General features: G+C 38.7%; 1 protein-coding gene across 8 annotated transcripts in view; it reads left to right on the top strand.

Annotated features, from left to right (window-relative positions):
* Positions 1-25,334, top strand: part of APAF1 (apoptotic peptidase activating factor 1) — a 106,229-nt gene that overhangs the window by 35,869 nt on the left and 45,026 nt on the right. For all 8 annotated transcript variants that reach the window (XR_012324237.1, XR_012324238.1, XR_012324239.1 and 5 more), the window contains 7 exons: positions 1,172-1,298; positions 2,555-2,680; positions 4,623-4,754; positions 7,991-8,116; positions 16,771-16,932; positions 20,509-20,637; positions 23,264-23,389. Coding sequence is in view for 3 of the 8 variants with exons in the window: in XM_073788313.1 (XP_073644414.1) it covers positions 1,172-1,298; positions 2,555-2,680; positions 4,623-4,754; positions 7,991-8,116; positions 16,771-16,932; positions 20,509-20,637; positions 23,264-23,389 (928 nt within the window). In the remaining 5 variants the exon portion in view is untranslated. The remainder of the gene's footprint in view (positions 1-1,171; positions 1,299-2,554; positions 2,681-4,622; positions 4,755-7,990; positions 8,117-16,770; positions 16,933-20,508; positions 20,638-23,263; positions 23,390-25,334) is intronic.

The following is a 25,334-nucleotide window of genomic DNA, read 5'->3' as shown; positions in this document are numbered from 1 at the left end:
TTGATTTCATCTTTCAAAGAAATCATTCATGCATTCGTTTGTTATTTATCTAATACTTTTTGGCCACATGCCCATCATTGTGACAGGTCACTTTCCGAGCTTTGAGGAATTGAGTAGATAGATCGGGGGACATATTTTCTTAATCTGATTCTCTAAACTTTGCCAGTAGCTTACCTGTTTATCCTCCAGATTCTCATCACTCTAGTTTCTACAGTTGTTTGTTTTATCAATTCTAGTGAAGTTTAATACTTTCTAGGCAAGGTTTAAGTCTGATCTGCCTTTGTGTTCCCTTTTTTCATTTGGTCTGTTTTGTGTGTGATACCTGTTCAGAGCAGATATCATTACTCACATTTTACATATGAGGAAAAGGAAACTTACTAGGTTAAGTAATTTGCATAAGTTTACACACCTAATAAGTAGTAGAAGCAGGGTTGCCCTTTAGGTTTATCTGATGCCTAACCTTTTCCTCTTAAGATAAGCATGATACCACTTAACATATTTACTCACAGTGACTGGGGTGTATGTATGTGGAATTCTGACACTGTTCTAATACTTTCCCCATTTTAAGTATACATCACATTCCTTTATCCTTTTGCCTTTGTGAAATAATATCTTTACTAGTGCAATACTTAGTATTTAGTAGATTAAGATACAAAGAAAATGACATTACTTTTTTTCTCTATATCTGAATAATTGTAGTTAGAGAAGAATGGTTTTAAAGTGCACATCATAATGGTGGGTGTAGTGTCATACTTTAGTTAGAAAATGAGCTTCATTTTGCTATAGCTCTTTCCTTTTGAAAAAGATGGAGATTTTTTTGAGGCTATCCTCTTATAATGTTTTCTCTGCACATGTTGTTATTAATGTATTAGAGGAAAATAAAAACTGACATGTATTTGATTAACTAGATTTCTTCCAACTCAGTGATATTTGTAGTACGTGACAGGTTGCTTGATATAGCGTAGCATTTATCTTAAAATGCTGCTTTTGTTATATTATGCTTTTTTTCCTCAGGTGATGTGTGCTGTCATTTACATATTGGTAATTTAATTTTAAGAGTTTTGTGTTTTTTGGAACATAACTATGTTAAAAGACAGTTTATTACTGAAAGAAAATAATTACTTTTACTCTTGTTTATTGGATTTCTGTTCATTTTTTCCCTTATATTTAGAAACAAAGAAAACATCAAGAATCTCTCCCGCTTGGTCGTCCGCCCCCATACAGATGCTGTGTACCATGCTTGCTTTTCTGAGGATGGTCAAAGAATAGCTTCTTGTGGAGCTGATAAAAACTTGCAGGTAAACCTCTCTCTTGAGAAAAATTCAAAGAGTCATGCACCTAATACTGTGCATATTAGAATATATTTAAATTCTAAAATTCAAGAAAATTGCACATTAGGAATAGAGAAATGTTCAGATCTCTTGAACATTTTATGAAAGCTTTCTCTATAGATTTAAAAGATATGGTGGTGTATTTTCATAATTCTAAACTTGCCAAGTGACATAGAAGTGCCTTTTACCCTAGCAGTCAGTTCTTGTCATCCATGTGACAGCTAAGGGTAATGAGGAACTGATAACTGTTAAAAGACATAAGGACTTCATAGCACAGTGAACAGGATTCTGATTAAAAAACAGTGACTGTGGGGCTTCCCTGGTGGCGCAGTGGTTGAGATTCCTTCTGCCGATGCAGGGGACACGGGTTCGTGCCCCGGTCCGGGAAGATCCCACATGCCGTGGAGCGGCTGTGCCCGTGAGCCATGGCCGCTGAGCCTGCGCGTCCGGAGCCTGTTGCTCCGCAACAGGAGAGGCCACAACAGTGAGAGGCCCGCGTACTGCAAAAAAAACAAAAAACAAAACAGTGACTGTGTAAAATACCTATTTTATCATAGGCTCGGGCGTAGATTTCTGACTGCAAATAGGAACTGGACTAGATTATTTCCTTAGGCGCTTGAAGGAATTTTAATTTCTCATTTGTTTTCAGAAAACATGAATGAGTGCTTTTCTTTAAATTGGTACTCAACCTTTTGATTTTGAAGGAAACAAAAACTAGTTAAAACATTTAAATTTAAGATTGCAAGATTATGTTTGTAAGCCTTATTTCTATATGTGTACTTTATTACTACTTTTATTAATTTTGGCTTTTGAGCGCAGAAAGCATATTGAATGAAGTGTTTTCTACTGATTGTTAAGAATTTGCCAAACTGAAGCTACTGTGAGCTCTATTGATTGATTGCTGCACTATGCGGCAGGCGGGATCTTACTTCTCTGACCAGAGATCGATCCTGGGCCCCCTGCAGTGGGAGCGTGGAGTCTTAACCACTGGACCACCAGGGAAGTTCCTTTTTTCTTTTTTTTTGGGGGGGGGCAGGATGATTTTCTTTTTATGTTAAGGCATACGAATTCTGACAGAAATTCTCATTTTTGCAGTGATATTGCCAAGGTTCATTTCTGTTGCAAAATAACAGTGATAAAGATCTTTTAAAGAAATATTTTTATTGAATGACGGCCCATGGTTAAATAGGTATAGTAAAAAGATTTTATTGTTGCTTACATAGGTTTTCAAAGCTGAAACAGGAGAGAAACTTCTAGAAATCAAGGCTCATGAGGATGAAGTGCTTTGCTGTGCATTCTCTGCAGATGACAGATTTATAGCAACCTGCTCAGTGGATAAAAAAGTGAAGGTAGGGAAATATTTTCCTCTTGAGTTGTAATCACCACAGAATTTATTTTCTTTTTCTGTAATAGAGGGACTAGAGTAAGTAGAGTTAAAGGACTCTTGCCTATTGATCTGCTAACTTGAGGCAAACCAGTTTTATCCATTGTAAATTAATTCTGTCTAAAACTTTTTATTTTTAAGCACAAGCAAAAATGCCTAGGTTGATTAGCCTAGGAAACACAGCTGATATTTATATTTATCAGGCAGCTGGGAAACACAATTTCAGATTAATGAATTTGCCTGACACTTATTGACAGGTCTGTGGGTTAAATATCAGTTGAAATCTCTTAAGTGTACTGTGGTCGGAAGTGTTGCTGCACAAAATTATTGTCTGAGATCGATTCCTGTTGTAAAATATATAATTTGTGAAATGCAACCCAGATTTTTTTTTACCTTTATGAGCTGGCTTACATTCAATGCAAAACTAGATGAATAAACATACTAACAATCAGGTTACTAGTCTACAAAGTAAACAGAGAAGAGAAAACTCACAGGGTAATTCTTATCTTTGTTAATTATTCTTTTTTTTGTTTCTTGTCCCTAAATTTGGCTTTTAGCCAGAGTATTTTTATGGAATTTAAGAGAAAGTGAAGTCTAGGGGAATATTTTATTTGATAAATGGAGGGGAGACCTCATTTTGGGCTTTTTTCAAAGGGGGTGTGGAATGCTGAATCTGTTTAGGTGGGGTGGGCCTTAGTGGACCTGGGAGCAAGAAAGTTGGCTTGAGAGTTTTTGTGGAGTTTGCATCTACTTGAAGAGGACCCCGGAGTGTCCAGACTAAATTGAGACTTTGGAAAAATCTTCTTGATAGATTGGACTCTCTACGTGGCTTTACAACCAACCAGTTAATTCACTCTATAACCTCTGTTCTGAGTCAGACTTGGAGCTGGCCATTCTGTGGTCCAGAGTCAGAGCTATGTGGCTCAAGTTTCTATTTGTAAGAAATTTAAAGGAAGAGGCAGAAATACTTATTACAGAACTTTAAAATAAAATAAACTCTTTGGATCTCTGGAGAGTGCTTTGATAAGATAAAAGAAAATGCTATGGGAGGGACATTAGTATCTCTAAAAGTCCAAAAGCCCAGTGAAAATTCATTAGGTAATTTATTTCTTTTGTTTGTGTGATGAAACAGACTACTTACATAGTAACTAGGAAAATGATTACTTTTTACTGAGAACACTGCATGAGGCTTTATACTACACACTTTCTTATATTACATTATCAATTTCTCACTACAATTGCAAAGTAAGTGTTGATCCCATTTTAGAGATGAGGAAACAGGTTCAGAGATGAAGTCATTTGCCCAGGCTCATATTAACTAATGCCTGATGGCACCAGGGTTGAAAGCTAGGTTTCCCTCAGAATCTAAAGTCTTTATTTTTTTTCACTGAGCCATTTGCCTTTACTTATTTATTAGTACCTTGAAGTCAGCAGAACACTTACCAAATTCTTTGTCATTTGACACCATGCATTGTGTAAGATGGGTACAGGTATCCCCATTTTACAGAGGGGGGAACTGAAATGCAGGTAAATTAAGGACTTGACTAGGGACACACAACTTATAAGTGGTAGAGCCAGGTCTTAGATTGGCTCTGATTAATTTTTCTGATCTGAAGTCCATTATTCCGTCCCTTTTATAGCACTTTTCTGCCTGCTGTCAAGTCATATGAACATGTGAAATCTTACCCTTGAAAAATGTAATGTTTTACATTACTTGCAGGTAGACTTGCAGGTAATTAAAAAAAATAACATTCTGGCAAAATGCTGACATAATTTAGGGAAGGGAGAGGTATTCATTAGTATCATGTCTGGGAAAATCTGCAAAACAGCTCACATTTGCTTTGCCTCTCTGTTTTCTCTTTGAAAATAAGGGGTATTGTAAATTTTATTTTCTCTATTCTCTTTAGGTTTGGAATTCTATGTCTGGGGAACTAGTACATACCTATGACGAGCACTCAGAGCAAGTCAATTGCTGCCACTTCACCAACAATAGTAATCACCTGCTCTTAGCCACTGGTTCAAATGACTGCTTCCTCAAAGTAAGTGTGGATAATGAGAATTATGTAGATAAATTTGATAGATACATCACAACATCTCCTTTTTTTTCATATATTGTATTAATCAGGGATCTTTTGGTTGCAGGGGTAGAAACTTTCATATTAGCTTAAGCAACAACAACAACAAATCTATTATTGGCTCTTGTAACTGAAAAGTCTAGAAGGAGTGTGACTTCAGGCATAGCTGATTCCAGATGCCTAAAATACGTTCTCAGGCTCTAACCCCCCCCCTCCATCTCTAAACTCTGTTTCCCTTTTTGTTGATTCAGGCATACTCTTTCTGTGTAGCAGATTCGGCTAGCCTTAGCTCCAGGCTTACATGGATATTACAGCTCATAATCACAGAAGAAGGGAAACTCGCTCTTTCCCAGGTCCCATAGTTTTCCCATAGAGAAAACTCTAGTTGACATGGTTTGGGTTACATGCGCATTTCAGAATAACCCTAGCGGTCAGTAGGATGGAATCCTTCAATTGGCCAGGGGTCACAGGTTTTAGCCATGTAGAAATGGGACAAATAGGTGAGGTCAGCTCCACTTGAATTATGACTGGGGCTTGATTCAAGATTTGAAAGAGAGGGTCTGTTATCAGAAAGAGGAGGGAAAAAATGTACTGATAGGAAAAGAAAAACATTTAAACCAAACTAAAACCAGAAATAGATATTCGTTCCACATATGTTTGATAATTTTTTTAAGATAAATTTATTTATTTTATTTATTTATTTTTGGCTGTGTTGGGTTTTCGTTGCTGCATGTGGGGGCTACTCTTCATTGCAGTGTGTGGGCTTCTCATTGTGGTGGCTTCTCTTGTTGCGGAGCACGGGCTCTAGGCGTACGGGCTTCAGTAGTTGTGGCACGCAGGCTCAGTAGTTGTGGCTCGTGGGCTCTAGAGTGCAAGCTCAGTAGTTGTGGCACACAGGCTTAGTTGCTTCGCGGCATGTGGGATCTTCCCGGACCAGGGCTTGAACCTGTGCCCCCTGCATTGGCAGGCGGATTCTTAACCACTGTACCACCAGGGAAACCTGGTCAACAGTTTTGAATAAGGACAAGTTTTACTTTAAGACCGGTCATTCCACACTTGCATTTCCATGAGGACTATTAGGACTTACTTCTTGTGCTTTTTTTTTTTAAAAAAAAATCTGATTTTATTGTATTCTTTCAAGTCCTGGATCCTATGTCCTATGCAAGGGTTCTATTCTCTTATTTTTATAAACTTTAAGTTCTTTTTTTTTAAAAAAAAAATTTATTTATTTCTTTGGCTGCGTTGGGTCTTTGTTGCTGTGCATGGGCTTTCTCCAGTTGCAGTGAGCAGGGGCTACTCTTCATTGAGGTGTGCGGACTTCTCATTGCGGTGGCTTCTCTTGTTGCAGAGCACGGGCTCTAGGGTGCGTGGGCTTCAGTATTTGTGGCTCGTGGGCTCTAGAGTGCAGGCTCAGTAGTTGTGGTGTACAGGTTTATTTGCTTCGCGGCATGTGGGATCTTCTAGGACCAGGGCTTGAACCCGTGTCCCCCACATTGGCAGATGGATTTTTAACTACCGTGCCACCAGGGAAGTCACACTTCTTGTGCCTTTTTTTTTTTAAATTTTGGCTGCGTTGGGTCTTTGTTGCTGTGCACGGGCTTTATCTAGTTGCAGAGGGCGGGTCTGCTTTTTGGTGCATGTGCGGGCTTCTCGTTGCGGTGGCTTCTCTCCTTGCGGAGCACAGGCTCTAGGCGTGTGGGCTTCAGTAGTTGCGGCGCATGGGCTCGGTAGTTGTGGCTTGCGGGCTCTAGAGCCCAGGCTCAGTAGTTGTGGCGCACAGGCTTAGTTGCTGTGTGGCATGTGGGATCTTCCTGGACCAGGGCTCGAACCCGTGTCCCCTGCATTGGCAGGCGGATTCTTAACTACTGCGCCTCCAGGGAAGCCCTTCTTGTGCTTTTTGAACTGAGAGAAGCCAATGAAAAGATGTAAATTTGATGCTGCTCGCATGTAATTTGCATTATCTGCAGAATGGGGTTTATCTGGGACTGGGATAAAAGAAGCTAGGGATGGAGTTGGACATAAAGAACAGGACTTAACTCACTGATCATTTCCAAAGGATTTTTATTAAGATTAATTTTGGGAGGTAAATGATTTCTTCTGTGTTTAAGCTAATTTGCATAAATCCCCCTTGCCCATTTTATTTACATTTTTTATACTTTTCAAACATACCCCAAAGGAGAGAGAATAGTAACTCTCGTGGTGTCCATCGTCTAGCTCCAACAATTGTCAACATTTGCCAGTTGTATTTTATTCCCCCACCACCTCCCATTTTTTTGGATTAGAGCATTTTATAGCAAATCCCAGGTAACATATCATTTCACTCAGAATACTTAAGCATGAATCTCTGAGGTCTAAAACATAAATACCATGCCATTATCATACCTAACATAATAAACAGTAATTTCATAATATACCTCGTCCATGTTCTTTTTTCCTTATTAGTCTCAAAGCATATCTTTCTACCATATATTTATTGGAGTCAGAATCCAAACTTCAAGTGGCATTTGGTTGATATGTCTCTTAAATCTTTTATTCTTTAAATGTTCCCCTTCCCGTCTATCTCTTTTTTTATGCCATTGATTTGTTAGAAAAATTGAGTCATTTATCCTGTGGAATGTCCCACCTTCTGGATTTGGTTGATTGTTTCCAGGAAGGGTGGTTTAACTTGCTCTTCTAATCCCTTATATTTCCCGTCAAATGTATTTATATCTATCTTTGCAGTCTTTGTATTTTTGAGTCATTTTTTAAGAGTGTTAATAGATTTTATCCTAGTTAGTAGACTCTAGGTTTGCATAGGGAAATCTTAGAAATGACTATTTTTAGAGTTGGATAACTTAGCATCTAAAAAAATTGGGCAGTTTATTTTACATATTACTTGTTATACAGCTGAGTAAAATAATAATGATTTCAAACTACTTTGTTAAAATAGGCAGTAATTGTTTAGCTAGTTTAGTGCTCAGACTGAAGCCTAGATAAACCTTCAAGTCCCTTAGTAGATTTAGGTGCTGATCTAAGGACTGCCCCATTACTTGTTAATCACAAGTTCACCTTTGTGTTTGACACCTTTGTCAAACTGTGAATGGAACGCTTCCTGTAACTGAAAAAGCTTAATTGGGAGGGAAGGAAGAACTTCACATGATTTCTAACTTTTCCCCATTCAGTGCTAGTTTTTCAGTTATCTTTTTATCTTTCTCAAATAGCTCTGGGCTCTGAATCAAAAAGAATGTCGAAATACCATGTTTGGCCATACAAATTCAGTCAATCACTGCAGATTTTCACCAGATGATAAGCTTTTGGCTAGTTGTTCAGCTGATGGAACATTAAAGGTATGCTTTTGTTCATTGTTAAAATGGGTTGTAAATAATTTTATTGTTTTACGGAAAGAGGTTTCTGTTTTTCACATTTCTACAGAAAGCTTCTTCCTTCAACTTCCAGGAGCATATTTAATATAACTGTAATTGGTTGTCATAATGATTGCTTATTAATGGTTTACTACCTTATGCTTTAAAGTTCATATAATTTTGATTCTTAATTTTTAAGCATGTATTTCGTTTATGGTTTCATAAAATCTTTTGAGATCTATGGGATCAAATTTGTAAAGGTCCTGCTTTTATTTATCATTCATTTATTCTGCCTTTTATGTTCCTGTATTCCTGTTTTTGCGAAATCTTATGGGGGAAAACTCAGAGCTAGGGAAAAAAGCTTATTCAGCCTCCTGAAATTTATAGTCTTTAAAAAAACTGAATTCTTCTTCCTTAAATCTCCACCTTACTTCTCAATAAGAACCTATGCCATTTTCTTTTCTTTTTTTTTTTTTTTTGGCAGTACGCGGGCCTCTCCTGTTGCGGAGCACAGGCTCTGGACGCGCAGGCTCAGTGGCCATGGCTCACGGGCCCAGCCGCTCTGCGGCATGTGGGATCTTCCCGGACCGGGGCACGAACCCGTGTCCCCTGCATCGGCAGGTGGACTCTCAACCACTGCGCCACCAGGGAAGCCCCCTATGCCACTTTCTTATTCCTCTCTCCTGTCATTCTGGTCTCCTGTTTATTGATTCTCCTTTCTTTGGTGTTAAATCCAATCCATCTTTGACTTCCTCATCTCTTGGTCTACCTTTTCCCCTCCCATTCTGTAGCGTTTGCTCTGGTTTATGCTGTTATACCCTCATGTGTGATAGCAGCCTTCTAAGATATACTCCTCATCCTTCCTTATCCCAATATGTAGATGCTAGATTAACTCTCTACCTCTGTTTTCATCTTGCCGTTTTTAGCTGGAACACATATGTACCAAATTCTAAACTGTGGTAAACCCAGGCTCATCAGGCACACCTCTAAGGCTCTTCACTTTCCATCATTCTGCTACCTCTGATCCTGTCCAGTACATTAATTGTCACTTCTGGGCAAGATAATTTTGGGGGCTTATTTCAGCTACTGTCCCTATATATGTTTCATTAGTCTTTTTTGGAATTTTTTTGGCCTCCAATTCACTTGTCTGTAGTTTTTAATGACCCTCAAAACTTTATAAATTTAAAAAATAAATGCAAAGCCTTCTTCAGAAGGTGTTCTCTTATGACATCCATCCATCTGGTTCTGAGAACAAATATATACATATCTACTATATACCTGTATCTATATATATCGATAGATGGAAGCTGCTTGGTCTTCTGATTTCCACTTATAAATTTGTTATAGGAATTTTATGGGTAGAATTCTACTTGATATAATTTCCTGACATCTAGTAGATGTTGGAGCATTCTTAGAATATTCAGCCAAATGGATCTGGCCTCTATGACATATTCTCTACAAATATCAAATATCTGTCTCTTCTTTGGGATGACCATATCAGAGGAGGCTCAGTGAAGGCAACCCTCTTCTGAAAGATTCTTCTAGTCCTATGAGCTTGTTATTTCTTGGTTTTTACTAAGTGAATGACTTCAGAAGGCATTTTATATCTCAAGGAAGGTTCTCCTTTTACCTTATCTCCATTGCTAATGCAAGTTCTGGGAAGATTCCATTATTATTAGTTTGCTTAATGTTGAAGAAAGTTGTGAAACCAGGCCATTTATCTGTTCTACAAGTTTGAGCTGTGTAACTCTGCTGGGCCTTCTTTGCTGCCATTTGTTTCCCGAACTGAATTCACCATAGTGCCTGTTCCAAACCTTTTCTGCTGTTCTTAAGCCCCTAACAATGTCACTGTATCTCTTTCATTCTATGGAGATAACCTTACCTCATACCTGTTCAGAAGGTTGACACCACCCAAGAGCTCCCTGCCATGAGCCCTCTCAAAAATTGCCATAAGAAGTCTCTACTCCCCTTTTTTTTCTCATCTCAGTGCCCAGGAAGTCCTCTGCTTGTGCCTACTGTTCCTTTTTTTCCTTCTTCCCCTGAGACCTTGCCTCATTGGTTATTTCCTCTCGATGTTGCATCTTTAGTTTTTTTTCTCTTTTGAATCCTTTCCCACAGCCTACAGATGTTCTTGGCCCTTCCTAAGCATTATACAAGCAAAAAGTGAAAAACCTTTGATTCTTCCTTGATTGTGTTATCCTCTGAAAGAGTCATTCAGTTTTTCTTTTTGACTAGACCTTTATGACTAGACTTCTTAAGTCACCTATACTTGCCTCAACCTTCTGACTACTTATTCATTACTTAACCCTTTTTTAGCCTGGTCCTGTCTTCCCTGTATTCCCTTGAAGAGTAAAATCCAGTTTTATTTTGTTTTCGTTCTTTTTGTTGTAAAATCTAATGCTCTTTGGATGAGTGTGGAATCCGGTATTTTTCTTTATCCAGTCCTTATTCTTTTGGTTGTATTACACCCCCTTCTGTTTCCTTTTTGAAACTCTACTCGTTTGACATGAATGTTTTCTTCTTTCTCTTTCTGTGTCTCTAACCTCTTCTTTAACTCTTTTTCCTGCCCATTAAAATATAGCTGTTTCCTCAAGATTCTAATCTTGACTACCTACCTCCATCACCTTTCTTCCGTCCCAGTTCAGCTGGTCTTGTGGCTTCAGTTCTTCTCCCTTCTGTGAGTGACTTTCAGATGTGTTCTCTCCAGCCCTCATTTCTCTTATGTGCTGTGTCCTGCATCTTTAACTGCCTGCTCACTGCTGTCACTTAGATAATATGCCGGACCTCAAACTTACTGTGCTCCAAACTGAACTCTTCATTTTTTCTTCCCCAAACTTCCTATATGTTTCAGGATTTTGATTAGATCAGTGTTTAGGATTTTTACATCATTGTGACTGATCACAGTTGGGCCATGTAGTATATGTTGATTTTTTCCCCCTTTCCTGTACAACACTTTGTTTTCTTTGGGATTAAAGATGTTGTATATTTAACAGTGAAGCTTTGTTTTTTTCATTTGTTTAATTTTTTTTTAAAGGTTGACATTTATTTTTTAATTTTTAAAATTTATTTATTATTTATTTATTTTTGGCTGCATTGGGTCTTCATTGCTGCGCGCAGGCTTTCTCTAGTTGCGGCCAGCGGGGGCTACTCTTTGTTGTGAAGTGCCGACTTCTCACCGCAGTGGCTTCTCTTGTTGTGGAGCACGGGCTCTGGGTGCGGGCTTCAGTAGTTGTGGCTTGCGGGCTCTAGAGCACAGGCTAAGGAGTTGTGGCTCGTGGGCTTAGTTGCTCCGTGGCATGTGAGATCTTCCCGGACCAGGGCTCGAACCCGTGTCCCCTACATTGGCAGGCGGATTCTTAACCACTGCACCACCAGGGAAGCCCAAAGGTTGACATTTATTTATTTAAATTTATTTATTTTGGCTGAGCCAGGTCTTAGTTGCAGCACACGGACTTATTTGTTGTGCATGCGAACTCTTAATTGCGACAGGCATGCGGGATCTAGTTCCCCAACCAGGGATTGAACTCTGGCCCCCTACATTGGGAGCGTGGAATCTTCCCACTGGACCACCAGGGAAGTCCCCCTATTATTTTTTAAATGTGCATACCACTAATTCACCTTCAAACTATCCCTTGCCTAAGTTCTTTCTTAAATAATTTAAATGTATCAGGTATTTGATTTGACATTTTCTCTTCTTAGAAATAACTTTCTTAGAGGGTTCTACCTTGCTCCATTATGATTGGTGGTACTATTCCCAGTGTTCAGCTGCCATCCTGGGAGTTCCTTTTGCTTTTTTCTTGAGTTGAAACCCTTGTTTCCTGAATTTCTTGGTTTACCCTCTCCGCTTGGTGGAAAATCTCCTCTAGCTTTCTAAGAAAGAATCTCTGGGAGGTAAAGTTTTGAGAACTTGTCTGTCTAAAAGTGTCTTTCTTCTAGCTTCATACTTAATTTATATGTATATATATATATATATATATATTTTTTTTTTTTTTTTTTTGGGTACGTGGGCCTCTCACGGTTGTGGCCTCTCCCATTGCGGAGCACAGGCTCTGGGCGCGCAGGCTCAGCGGCCATGGCTCATGGGCCCAGCCGCTCCGCGGCATGTGAGATCTTCCTGGACCAGGGCACGAACCCGTGTCCCCTGCATCAGCAGGTGGATTCTCAACCACTGCGCCACCAAGGAAACCCATTAATTTATATTTTTGCATACAGAAGAAAGTAATTTTTCCTTAGAATTTTGGAGACATTGCTTGCTCTCTTGTCTTCTAGCTTCCAAAGTTTCTCTTGAGATGTTTGATGCCATTCTGATTCGTATGTGATCTATTTTCCTGTCTTGAAACTTTTAAGATCTTTTTTTATTCCCAGTACTTTAAAAAATTAATGATAATGTGCCTTGGTGTGGGTTTGTCTTCATTTATTGTGCTTGGCACTCGATAGCGTCTTTCAATTTGGAAATTCATGTCCTTCAGTTCTGGAGGTTTCCTTTAATTATTTGACTTATTCTTCTCTAGTTTCTCTTTCTAGAATGTCTATTAGGGATGTTTTCTTATTTTTCTCTTTTCTTCATCCATTTGTCCTACTTTTTGGAAGATTTATTTAGCTTTATTTTTCACTTCTTCTATTGTGTTTTTAATTTCTGCTATCATATTTTTAAGTGTACCCATTCTTATGATCAGTTTCTTTTTTAGTATTATTCTTTTTTCGTGGGTACAATACCTTTTATATTTTTGTGGGTATTAGTAATAGTTTTTTTTTAAGTTTTCATATTCTTTTATAGTTGCTATTTCTTCTGTTTGTTGGTTTTGGTTTCTGTCTGCACTTGAGAGCTATATCTTACTTGCCTGATCCTTGGATATGTGCTCATGCTTAAAGAGTGCAGCACTGGGACTTCCCTGGTGGCGCAGTGGTTAAGAATCCTCCTGCCAGTGCAGGCGACACGAGTTCGAGCCCTGGTCCAGGAAGATTCCACATGCCGCAGAGCAACTAAGCGTGTGTGCCATAACTACTGAGCTTGCGCTCTAGAGCCCATGAGCCACAACTACTGAGCCCGTGTACCACAGCTACTGAAGCCCACATGCCCTAGAGCTGGTGGTGCTCTGCCACAAAGGGCAGCCACCACAATGAGAAGCCCGTGTACCACAATGAAGAGTAGCCCCCACTCGCTGCAACTAGAGAAAGACTGTGCACAACAATGAAGACCCAACACAGCCAAAAATAAATAATAAGAAACAGACAAACAAACAAACACATTTAAAGAGTGCAGCACCAAAAAACTGATAGGAAATTGTGAACTTATTTATAGTGGGTTTCCCTGTAGTGTTATCTGGCTGTCATTTTTTGATGGTGAACTCCTAATGTCAGACTCTTTAAATCTTTTGTCTTGATCTGGTGGGGTATTCAGAGAAAAATCTTCAGTCCCCTTCCTGTAGGGTATAAGTCTGGCTGGCAAGTTCTACGAAGATATCTAGGCAGAGATGTCAACACTTGGAATATAGACTTTCTCTTAAATTCCCTATTTTCAGAATGGTGACCCTGCTCTCAACTGTGTTGGGTGTAGATTAACCCTCTTTTCTTCAGCCAGAGTAGGGCAATCTGGATGGCAGAGTAGGGGAAGGGATTTCAAGGGACTTTCGATGATTCCTCCTGTGTTAGCTCCATCTTTACTGGAAGGTGCTAGGCCCAACACTTCCTGAGCCTTTTGGGGGTTCTCTGGTGTGAATTGGGCTACTTCTTGGCTTTCTCCACTGTGAGCTCAGGATTCAATTTTAAGGAGTCCCCTTATCACTTGTCTTTTTTCTTTCTAGCCTTTATAGTTTTGTCGCTCTAATATCTTCCTCCATTCTCCTTTACTTTGTGAATTATGCCTAGAGAGAAAAATTCTCTTTACTGTTGTTTTACGTGGGTTTTGGGAGGGTGTGGAGATGAATGTATGTGTTCTATCTTCAGAACCCTGTTTCTTTCAGTAACGCTATTGTCTCTACTCACCTGTGCTTGAAACATGGGAATAATTTGTCTTTTCACTTAAAATGTATTTATTGATCATTTATTGAGTACTTACTATGTGCCAGATTCTGTACTAGGCATCTGGTTTTTTTTTTTTTTTTTTTTGCGGTACGCGGACCTCTCACTGTTGTGGCCTCTCCCGTTGCGGAGCACAGACTCCGGACGCGCAGGCCCAGCGGCCGTTGCTCACGGGCCCAGCCGCTCCGTGGCATGTGGGATCTTCCCAGACTGGGGCACGAACCCGTGTCCCCTGCATCGGCAGGCGGACTCTCAAACACTGTGCCACCAGGGAAGCCCTAGGCATTTGGTTTTTAAATACTTAAAAAAAAAAAAAGTATAGTTCCTGGCTTGAAGTTGTTCAGGGTCTAGCTGGGGAGAAAGGCAAGTGAATAGGCAAACCATGAAAATGGTAAAAGTATGTGGAGGGGGCTCAGAGCAGGCAGTGGCTCTGTGGGGGAGTGTGCAGGCTCCTGCTGCTGCACCCAGACTGCACTTGTTCTCGCTTTTCATTGTCTGTGCTTTTCCATTTTGTTCTTTAGCTTATGGTGACCCCTTAGCCTAGACTCTCTGGTATTTTTTGGTATTGAAATCCATCTTAAGTCCATCTTAAGTTGGTATAAAGTAGGCTGATCTTCTGGGAGGAGAGTGAGGTGGCCCCCTCTGCAAAAAGTGTTTCCTCAAGCCCATGGCTCTGGTAAAGCATTCCCACTGTGCTGTATCTTTTCCTCTCAAATGACACATCTGGCATATCTTGTGTTAGAGTCATTTATATGTTTGTCTTACCTCCTTTACTGGCCTATAAACTCCTTGAGAGTAGTGTCTATATCTGATTCACTTATATAATCTCGAAGTGACTAGCATCGTGGTTAATAAATGTGTTCAAGATGATAAACCTTTGCTGTGTCCCTTCAAATTGAATTAAGACTTCTCAAAACTCAAAAGAAAAACAAGTTAAAAGTCTTCAGGGACAGGATTTTGATTTCAGGTATGGGTATCAGAATGTGACTGTAGAGCACTAACAGCAGGGGACAGACATTGCTGCACTCTTGGTAAGAACTGCCGTGTTTGTGGCAGCTTTTACTGTTAAGCCAGTATCGTTGGCTGGTTCACACTGATACAGTGACGTTTACTAAGCAGAGGTCTTGCAAAATGATTCTGGATAAGAGCATTTCAAGGTCAAAGTCTTGTAAAGCTTTTATTTTCCGAGAGGATGAAGAACCATAAAATTATTTCCTGTCCCAAATGGCTCTGTAATCTTCTGAGTGTTTTATAGCATATCATGTTGGTAAGCATGTGTTTTTCAGGCCTTGATGATAAACTGTTTCAAAATGTGAGTTTTATTTAAAAATTGCCATTTGAACCACACAAGGACCAGGGTTCACATGGGCCTCGGATACAGTGCAGTGACTTGCTCAAAATGAAATGCTGGTATGTACTTGGTCCCTCAGTATGTGGAATTTCATCACTCCTTGGATAGTGGCTAAGGTCAGGTCCACATGCAGAAGATGTAGTTTAGATAGATGTAGTGAAATTGGGTTGTGTTAGTTTTCTTTTTCTTTCTTAAATCCAGGCAATGATTGCTTTGTTTTTCGTATTAAGAGGGAAACAGAGTGTGATTTCTCATATAATCTGACTGATGTGACTGAAGCTTCTGGCACTGATGTTCAGATTTTCTCTCTTCAGTGTCAAGGAGGGCTAACTACTTTAGATGTCTCTTTTGGTTCATCCAGTTTACCTATAGTTATTGCAAGGGGAAGGGTTTTGGTTTTGGCTGTATTTCTAGTGTACATAATCTTTAAACTCAAGAGAGATGTAAACGTGTGCCTGGCCAGTCAAATCGGGTTTTACCCTGGGAGCTGTGCTTTGGAAGCTGAGTTAAAGCCTGAGAAGCAGCTTTTTTTGTTTTTAAATCCTTTTCCTTGGCCAACCCTTGGTCTGTGTATGGCAGCCATTATCATTCTGTGGAACTGGGACACTGCTCAAGGCCCAGGGGAGTGAAGATGGATCTTCTTGAAGACCTTTGTCATTTGGGCTGCTCAGGTGGCTCTGTTAGCGAGTGAGGTTTAGTCTTTCGTATCCCATTCCTCAGGATCCAGTTGTTTTAGAGCCCTGTCTGACCCCACCAAGCACACAAGGTGGCTTGCTTCCTTTCGGCATATTTTTGTTTTCTATTTTCAGGGACTTCCTTATGTCTCTGATGCTCTGCTAGGTTATAACTCAGCTTGGGGGGGGGGTGCCTGTGTGTAGTGTCTGTGCTGTGCATGTGAAGCAAACCTCATGCCTGGCCCAGCAGAGGGCAGCCGTGGCAAGTCGTGAGTCTCTTCTTTCTTCCACGCTCATTCTTGCTGTCAACACCTGATCTTTAGCCTCCTCCACACCGTGCAAGGCTCTTTTAACATTTTGTGTAGTTATACATTCTGCATTTTGGGCAGTGCTCTTAAGTTTTTTCTTTTTAGGAAGGTGCTGAATGAAACTGGAATACTTAATTTAAAAGCCTTATGAAAAGTTATGCATAATTAAAAATAAGTCATTAGATGAACTGAATAATTTGTGTGACATTTAGGCCAGGTGGAATTCTAGAGGTGTGATTTGAGATCAAAACAAACTTAAACTTTTTTTATTTTTGTAAATTGAAGCTTTGGGATGTGAAATCAGCAAACGAGAGGAAGAGCATTAATGTGAAGCAGTTCTTCCTAAATTCAGAGGAGCCTCATGAGGATATGGAAGTGATAGTGAAATGCTGTTCATGGTCTGCTGATGGTGCTAGGATAATGGTGGCAGCAAAAAATAAAGTCTTTGTAAGTACCAGTATTTTAAAAAGCCAAAATTAAAAAGCCAAATTTAGTCTAATTTAAAGAAAATTGAAACATCTAATTGATTTTTGCATTTTATACTGTTTATTGATATAAAGTATAGCTGAACGAGTTTGGGCAGATGCTCTAACCTCCCATAGTTCTCAGAACTATGCTTCAGGGAATGTCCATAGGCCTTGTGAGGAAGGGTCTCCATGGTCACGGGTTTGGGAAATGTTATGTATTACTTTCCGCTATTAGAGGTACTTCAGTGTGTACAAACATATTTAAGGACTCCGGAGTCCTACAATAAAGAAACAATTTATGTTGTTTAACCAGTGTTTCTCAAATTTATCTAAAATATGGATGGAATGCTTTCTGCATTACTCTCCCCCCTTTCCCCCATTTGAAATACATTGGTTTAGGTGATTTTCGAAGTTATTTCTTAGCTGTAAAATTTTATGATTTGGTGACTGAGAGAAATACTTATCAACAACTGAAGAAGTTTGTGAAATTTCTATGAAGTAAATGAGGAAGATATGCAAAGAAAGGTAAATGGCAAAGAAATGTTTCTTCTTTATTCAATTCAAGTGATAGTTTACATTTGTAGTATTCAGAGTGCTCTTACGTGTAATTTCTTTTGATATAAATATACAAAGGGCACAGCAGATTGCAATAGCCCTATGATAATAATGAGGCAGCTGAGGTTCAGAGAAGCCAAATAATGTATCCAAAGTTACACAGTGATTAGGAGAGCTGGGTATTCTAATTTAGGGCACAGTGCCATTCCATTCTGATGGTAATTTTAAAGACTTAAATAAGAGATATTACAAGTTTATTCTGTTTTATTTTAAGCTTTATTGTGGTATAATCGACATATTATAAAATATTTAAAGTGTATAACGTGATGATTTGATAAACGTATACTGTGAAGAGATTCCTCCCATCAAACCAATTAACACGTGTCAGCTCATGTATTTGCCTTTTTTCTTTTTCTTTCTTTTTTTTTGTTGAAAACATTTAAGTTCTACTCTCTTATACTATGCAATGTTATCAACTATAGTCACCATTTTATACATTAGATCCTCAGACCTTATTTATCTTATAACTAAAAGTTTGTATCCTTTTATCAACCTCTCCCTATTTCCCCCACCCAAGAGATTACAGTTTTAAAGAACACAGTTGAAATATACATATAGTTGGGGCCTTCCCTGGTGGCACAGTGGTTAAGAATCCACCCGCCAATGCAGGGTACACGGGTTTGAGCCCTGCTCCAGGAAGATCCCACATGCTGCGGAGCAACTAAGCCCGTGCGCCACACGGACTGAGCCTGCACTCTAGAGCCCGTGATCCACAACTGCTGAAGCCTGTGCGCCACAACTACTGAAGCCTGCGCACCTAGAGCCCATGCTCTGTAACAAGAGAAGCCATCACAATGAGAAGCCTGCGCACCGCAACTAGAGAAAGCCTGCGCACAGCAACCAAGACCCAGTGCAGCCAAAAATAAATAAATTAATAAAATAAATCGAAAAAAATATATATATACTTGTATAAAAACTGAGGGGCCATTTATATTATTATTATTGATCTAGTAGTTATGACCCTTGGATCTTGGTTGCTTATAGGTTTTTACCCCTTTAGCAGGAAACCAAAGAAAAATATCTCCTTTTGTCTTTAAGTATGTTAAAGTCTGTAAGAACAGAAAGGAACCACTACATTTACAAGATGTGAAGATTTGTAAAATTTGCCATTTTAACCATTTTAAAATACACAATTCAGTGGCATTAATTACATTCACAGTCTTGTGCAGATATCACTACTTTTACAAAATTTTTTCATTGTCCCAAACAGAAACACTGTAACCAATAAGCAGTAACTCCCTATTCTCTCTCTTCAGCCCCTGGTACCTCTAATCTAAACTATGACTTTGCCTTTTCTAGATATTTCATATAAGTGGAGTCGTACAATATTGATCCTTTTGGGTATGGCTCATTTCATTTAGCATAACATTTTCAAGGTTCATTCATGTTGTAGCATGTGTTAGAACTTCATTTCTTTTTATGGCTGAGTAATAATCTTATATGGATATGCTGTATTTTGTTTATCCACTCATCTGTTGTTGGGTTGTTTTCACCTTTTGGCTGTTGTGAATAATGCCACAAGAACTAGTGTACAAGTATCTGTTTGAGTCCCTGCTTTCAGTTCTTCTGTGTATATACCTAGGAGTAGAATTTCTGGGTCGTATGGTAATTTTATACTGGGCTTTTTGAGGAATCACCAGACCTTTCCATAGTGGCTATACCATTTTCTGTTCCCACTAGTAGTGTACAAGGATTCCAATTTCTTTACATCCTGCCAACACTTGCTTTTTTTCATTATTAAAAATTATAACTGTCATATTAGGTGTAAAGTTATGGTTTGGTTTGCATTCCCCTAATGACTAATGGTGTTGAGCAAAATTTGAATGTTTAAAATTATCTGTCCAGTGAGAGAGGAAAATAATTTTATATTGTGTGAAATGCTTTCCTGTTTTAAAAATCTATAGGCCAACTCTTTATTTTACCATGCTAAAATAAAGCTACCCTAAGATTACCCTTAACTACATATAGATTCCAGTTCTTACTCTTTGGTCTCTTTATTCTTTTCCTCTATTTCTTTCCAGTTCTCTTGTGTTATTAGCCCACTCCTATTATTAGGTCTTTTTGCTACCCAATAATTGGGACAGCTGCCTATTCTGTACTTGCCAAGTTTCCTCTATGACTGTCAGCCACTAATTTTTAAGAACAACTTGTCCTGGGAAGCATTTTAAGTATGATTTCCTTTCATTTATTGTTGGCCCCTGATGCCATGCTGCTTACCGTCTATGTGTGCTCACAGGGCTATGCATTCACAAAACATTTTCATGGCTTCCACTGGAAACTTTTTTTTTTCCTTCCTGAAGACTATGGCTTGGCCTTAAATCGTTATACTGTATATTGGTATAAACGTTTTTATCATTTGGCAAAAACTTTGGAAGAGTATATTCATCATGTAAACATCTTTCAAAAATTGAAATGAATTACTCAAAAATAGCTTTTTTTGGTTCAAAAATGGGAAAATGATTGATAATGGAGTAATTTAGGCTCTGAAGAGAAATAGAAATGATTGAACTAATTTCATTTTAGTAAGCCTCTGCCCTATATTATTTTGATCATCTTCATTTATGAGTAGGCATTTTCTCTTTTGAATAAATGAGCATTAGGGAGAACTGTTCTGTATATTAATTTGGCTAGTCCATTCATGTATTCACAAAGGTTTTATTTCTCCCTAGGCTAGCACGATCATCTGTGATAAGTTTTCCTTTATAGGAAACATGTTTCAGGATAAGCAGTATTTAAAAAGTATATGTATATTAATTTATATCTTTTTAATGAGTTAATAATTTTGCCAATTATCAGTAATTGTAGTATTTTTTTTAGGACTTATACTCTATGTTTGAAATGGGAGGGTATTCTTTTAGAAATAAATTTAGATTCACTTTGGGTATAGCTTATCTTTTAACATATTTACTTTTATAGATATCTCTCTATTTTATGTTGACAGCTGTTTGACATTCACACTAGTGGCCTGTTGGCAGAAATCCACACAGGCCATCATAGCACTGTCCAGTACTGTGACTTCTCCCCCCATAACCATCTGGCAGTGGTGGCTTTGCCCCAGTACTGCGTGGAGGTGAGTAGTTGAATTTACTCTGTGAAGTCTGGGTCTTCAGAGGTACAAGGATGACAAAGAATGGGTTGCTTAAACCATTAACTGCTGAGGATGTTTGCTTGAGATATTATAGAGTGTTTTCTTCATAGCATAATGACCTTTAGCTTTAGGATATTAAGCCGCATTAACAGCTTTAATACTTTAGCAGTGATTGAAGAATTGGTTTGACAGTAAACAGAGAATGACAGACAGCATCATTCACCAGGCATTTATCGAACAGTCAGTATGTGCCAAGGTCTGGGGAAACAATGGCATGACCATTGGTTTCCTAGGCAGAAACATGGCATCTCTTAAATATGGGTACAGACTCTTCTGTAAAAGAAATGATGAGAAATGAGTCCAGTTCACATTTCTTAGATCATTGAGAAAGGTAAGATGGAAGTTAAAATTAGAATTGGTTAACCTAGAATTTTCATTGCTAAGCACTAATGAATAAAATGATTTCTTGTTTATATTTATAATTTTGCCCTTAACCTGATGGATTTTATACTCAGTGTCTATACCTAGAAGAATTCTACCCAGTGAGTTGCTGTATTAATTTTTTCAAAAGCAATGAATTCCCTGATATTTTTTCTCCATAGATGGATTAGTTTTTCCAAGCTTTGTTACTGCTCATTCCTTGAGTTTATCTTACCACCAAGTAATTTGAAGCCCCTTGTGATTACAGTCCAAGAAGATGGGTTTGGGCCTTTATTTGGAAAATAGGGAAATTCATTTGGTTCACAGGCTACCTTCAAAGGAAGCTTGACAATGGCAAGCACTTCTTCAGTGTTCTGAGCCTGTTTCAGTGATTTTTTAGTGAGTTCACCAACCTTGCCCTATACATGAAGGTATGGCTGGAGAGTGGCTGAGCTATATAGCCCTTCAGCATGGAGATACAAGCAAGATGAGAGTGAGTGGATAAGCTCTGTAAGCTCCTCCTAATTCTGAGTACAGCAGTGCAACTAACACTGAATAACTTCCCTGTGAGAATCTTCCCATTGGAAGCAGAGGCAATGAGTGTGAACGAGCTCCAGTCCTGTTTGCAGCAATGGGAGAGAGTAGGTGCTGTGGGCAGTGTTCTCTTCAGCAGAGGTCTTGAATCGAAAGATTCAGAGCTACTAGGAGATCTCACACCTTACCCGTAGATCCTCAAGGTAGGCATGCTTGGAAATTTCCCCTTCCTGGGTTTTGTCTGGATTTTAGGAGGAGTGGAGGAGCAGCCCTTCTTGTGGCCTTTCCTGTCACTTCTAAAATCCTTACCCCTTGCTATTCTTAAAAATCTCCTGGAAACATTGTCTTTCTTCTTGAAATATAGGGACTTAGTTTTGGAGGCTGTGAGTGACAAAGAAATGAGAGAGAGCAAGAAGGGAAGAGAAAGAAGGATTTTCAAGGGAGAATTTTCAGTTGTGGAACCACTTTCATTTCTGGCCTTTAGCTCTGTATGTCCCAGATTGGACTCCAGAGATAAGGCAGAGAAAATTTCACATAACGAATTGGTAACCATAGAACTCACTGATAGAAAACTACTGGGCATGTGATGAAGTACTTGTTTTGTCCATGCTAGTTCTGAAATCATAAAGTAGGTCTGTAATTCAGAATGTAATGAGAGGAACTCAGGCACATATGGTACTTCATTAGACTGGAATATATTTGAGTAATTTGCAGCAGAACTCAGGACAAAATACAGCCAGGCTAGTGATAGACATTGACAATTTGTAATAAGCATGAATAACAGGAGAAGTATATAGATGTACAATTAGCACATTCATTTGTTTTAGGGTTTTGCAGTCATTTGAAATGAGGATTAGATGACAGTGGAAAGTAAAATATGGAAACCACTTATGTTCATCCTATTATTTTTTTAGATTGATTTTTAAAAAATGGATAAAATGTTTGTATGACTCCAAATCAAAGCTTTATAATAAATTTTATTCAGGGAAGTCTGACTTTCATCCCTATCCCTTCCCTGCCACTCTCCCTCCCTACCTTCTGAAGGTAACCGTTTTTGTCTTAACATCCTAATGTTTCTTTTTGCATGTATAAACAGATATCTATGTGTATAATATATAGCCTTATATATCCATCTATATATATATCACATCTCTAGAGTCACATTTTTTATCTCATTTAGTATAGCTTGCATATATATATATATATATACACACACAGAGAGAGAGAGAGAGAGAGAGAGAGCGCGCGAGAGAGAGAGAGAGAGAGAGAGAGAGAAACATATATACCCTTCTGCAGAAATGTATATACCATTCTTTGCTTTTTTGGTGTAAACAACATATCCCAGAGACTAGTCGTTATCAGGGTGTTTTTCTCATTACTTTCTTAAGATTGCATATTATCCCATTTTGTGATTAATGCAGTTTATTCAGTTAGTTCCCTGTTGATGGTCATTTGAGTTGTTTCCAGTTTTTTGCTGTTAAAAATAACAATGCAGTGAATAATCCACACAAGTTATTTTGTATTTTTGCTAGTGTATTTTTGGGCTATATTCATGGAAGTGGAATTGCTGGATCATTCTTGCTATTTTTAATATTCTTGATATATTCAAAATGCTTATGAATGTGATTTCCTATTTGTTGTGTTTATTCTGTAGTTGTGGAATATGGACTCATGTTTAAAAGTAGCTGATTGTAGAGGACATTTAAGTTGGGTCCATTGTGTGATGTTTTCTCCTGATGGATCATCATTTTTGACGTCTTCTGATGACCAGACAATCAGGGTGAGATATATTGAGATTTTCATTTTAGACATTTAATGATGGTAAGCTAAATCTCCTAGTTAAGAAATTGATGGGAAGTATTGAGGGAAGTAAAACAGGAAACTGCTGGTTTCATATTTATCCTTGAAAAGAGCTATTATGTGGACTATAGCAGTCTCATTCATTCAGTACATGTTAATTGAGTGTTACCATGGTCCAGGTGCTGGAGAAGTCCAATGATTAAACTGTATTTTGGTTAATTTAAATACATTATATTTGAGTCCTCAGAGTAACTTTTGACTCTTTCCATTACCGTGAATTCCCACATCCAATTACTTGCCAATTCTAATGGATTCTATTGATACCTTTCCATTTTCTATCATTTCTTTCTACTTTTCCACTTCAAGTTTAGGTGCTCATTAGCTGTTGCCTTTCTTGTATTAGCCTCTGCTACAAGTCTTTTCTTTCTTGGTTTTTTACATGCTGCTTGCAAGGTATATTCCTCATGTACAATACAGTCATGTAATTTTTTTTTTTTTTTGCCAAGTGGCTTGCAGGAGCTTAGTTCCCTAACCAGGGATCGAACCCGTGCCCCCTGCAGTGGAAGCATAGAGTCTTAACCCCTGGACTGCCAGGGAAGCCCCCAGTCATGTCATTTTTGCTCAAAACAGATAGTAGCTCCCTTGTCTACCGAAGTATTGGGTTGGCCAAAAAGTGCCTTTGGTTTTTGAGTAAAAATAAGACACATTTTTCATTTTCATCAAGAACTTTGTTGAACAACTTATTCACCCTTTCGTTCCACTACCTTCTGCCATTTTTCCAGGCAACTTCATAATTGCATCTTCCCAAAACTTTTTATCTTTTTGAGCAGAGAACTGTTCCAGGTGCCTTTTACAGTCTTCCAGGGAATTGAAATTTTTTCCATTAAGAGAATTTTGTAAAGACCTAAGTAAATGGAAATCCGAAGGTGCAACATCTGGTGAATACGCAGATGAATCAGAACTTTCCAGCCAAGCTGTAACAGTGTTTGCCTGGTCATCAAAGAAACATGTGGTCTTGCATTATCCTGATGGAAGATTATGTGTTTTCTGTTGACTAAGTCTGGACGCTTTCCGTTGAGTGCTGCTTTGATTTGGTCTAATTGGGAGCAGTAATTCTTGGAATTAATCGTTTGGTTTTCCGGAAGGAGCTCATAATAGAGAACTCCCTTCCAGTCCCACCATATATGCAACATCACCTTCTTTGGATGAAGACCAGCCTTTGGTGTGGTTGTTGACGGTTCATTTCATTTGCCCCACGATCTCTTCCGTTTCACGTTATTGTACAGTATCCACTTTTCATTGCCTGTCACAATTTGCTTTATTAATTAATTAATTAACATCTTTATTGGAGTATAATTGCTTTACAATGTTGTGTTAGTTTCTGCTGTATAACAAAGTGAATCAGCTATACGTATACATATATCCCCATATCCCCTCCCTCTTGCGTCTCCCTCCCACCCTCCCTATTCCACCGCTCTAGGTGGTCACAAAGCACAGAGCTGATCTCCCTGTGCAATGCAGCTGCTTCTCACTAGCTATCTATTTTACATTTGGTAGTGTATATATGTCAATGCTACTCTCTCACTTCGTCCCAAACGGAATGTTTCAGTAGAGAATTGCATGTGGAAATATGATCAAGAAGGTTTTTTTCACTTATGTGGAACCCAAACATTAAAGCAGTGAACATATTCAAGCTGGTGCAGGTGATTTTCAACGCTTGATTTGGATATTTTGAGTATGTCGGCTATCTCCCGCATGGTATAACGTTGGTTGTTGTCAATTAATATCTCGATTTGATCGTTATCAACTTCAACTGGTGTACCTGACTGTGGAGCATCATGCAGCAAGAAATCTCCAACACGAAACTTCGCAAACCATTTTTGACATGTTTGGTCTGTCACAGCACCTCCTCCATACACTGCACA

Source organism: Tursiops truncatus, chromosome 11 (assembly GCF_011762595.2).
Source record: "Tursiops truncatus isolate mTurTru1 chromosome 11, mTurTru1.mat.Y, whole genome shotgun sequence".
Taxonomy (NCBI): domain Eukaryota; kingdom Metazoa; phylum Chordata; class Mammalia; order Artiodactyla; family Delphinidae; genus Tursiops; species Tursiops truncatus.
The sequence above is the reverse complement of the archived record's forward strand: the minus strand, read 5'-3'. Positions and strand labels throughout refer to the sequence as shown.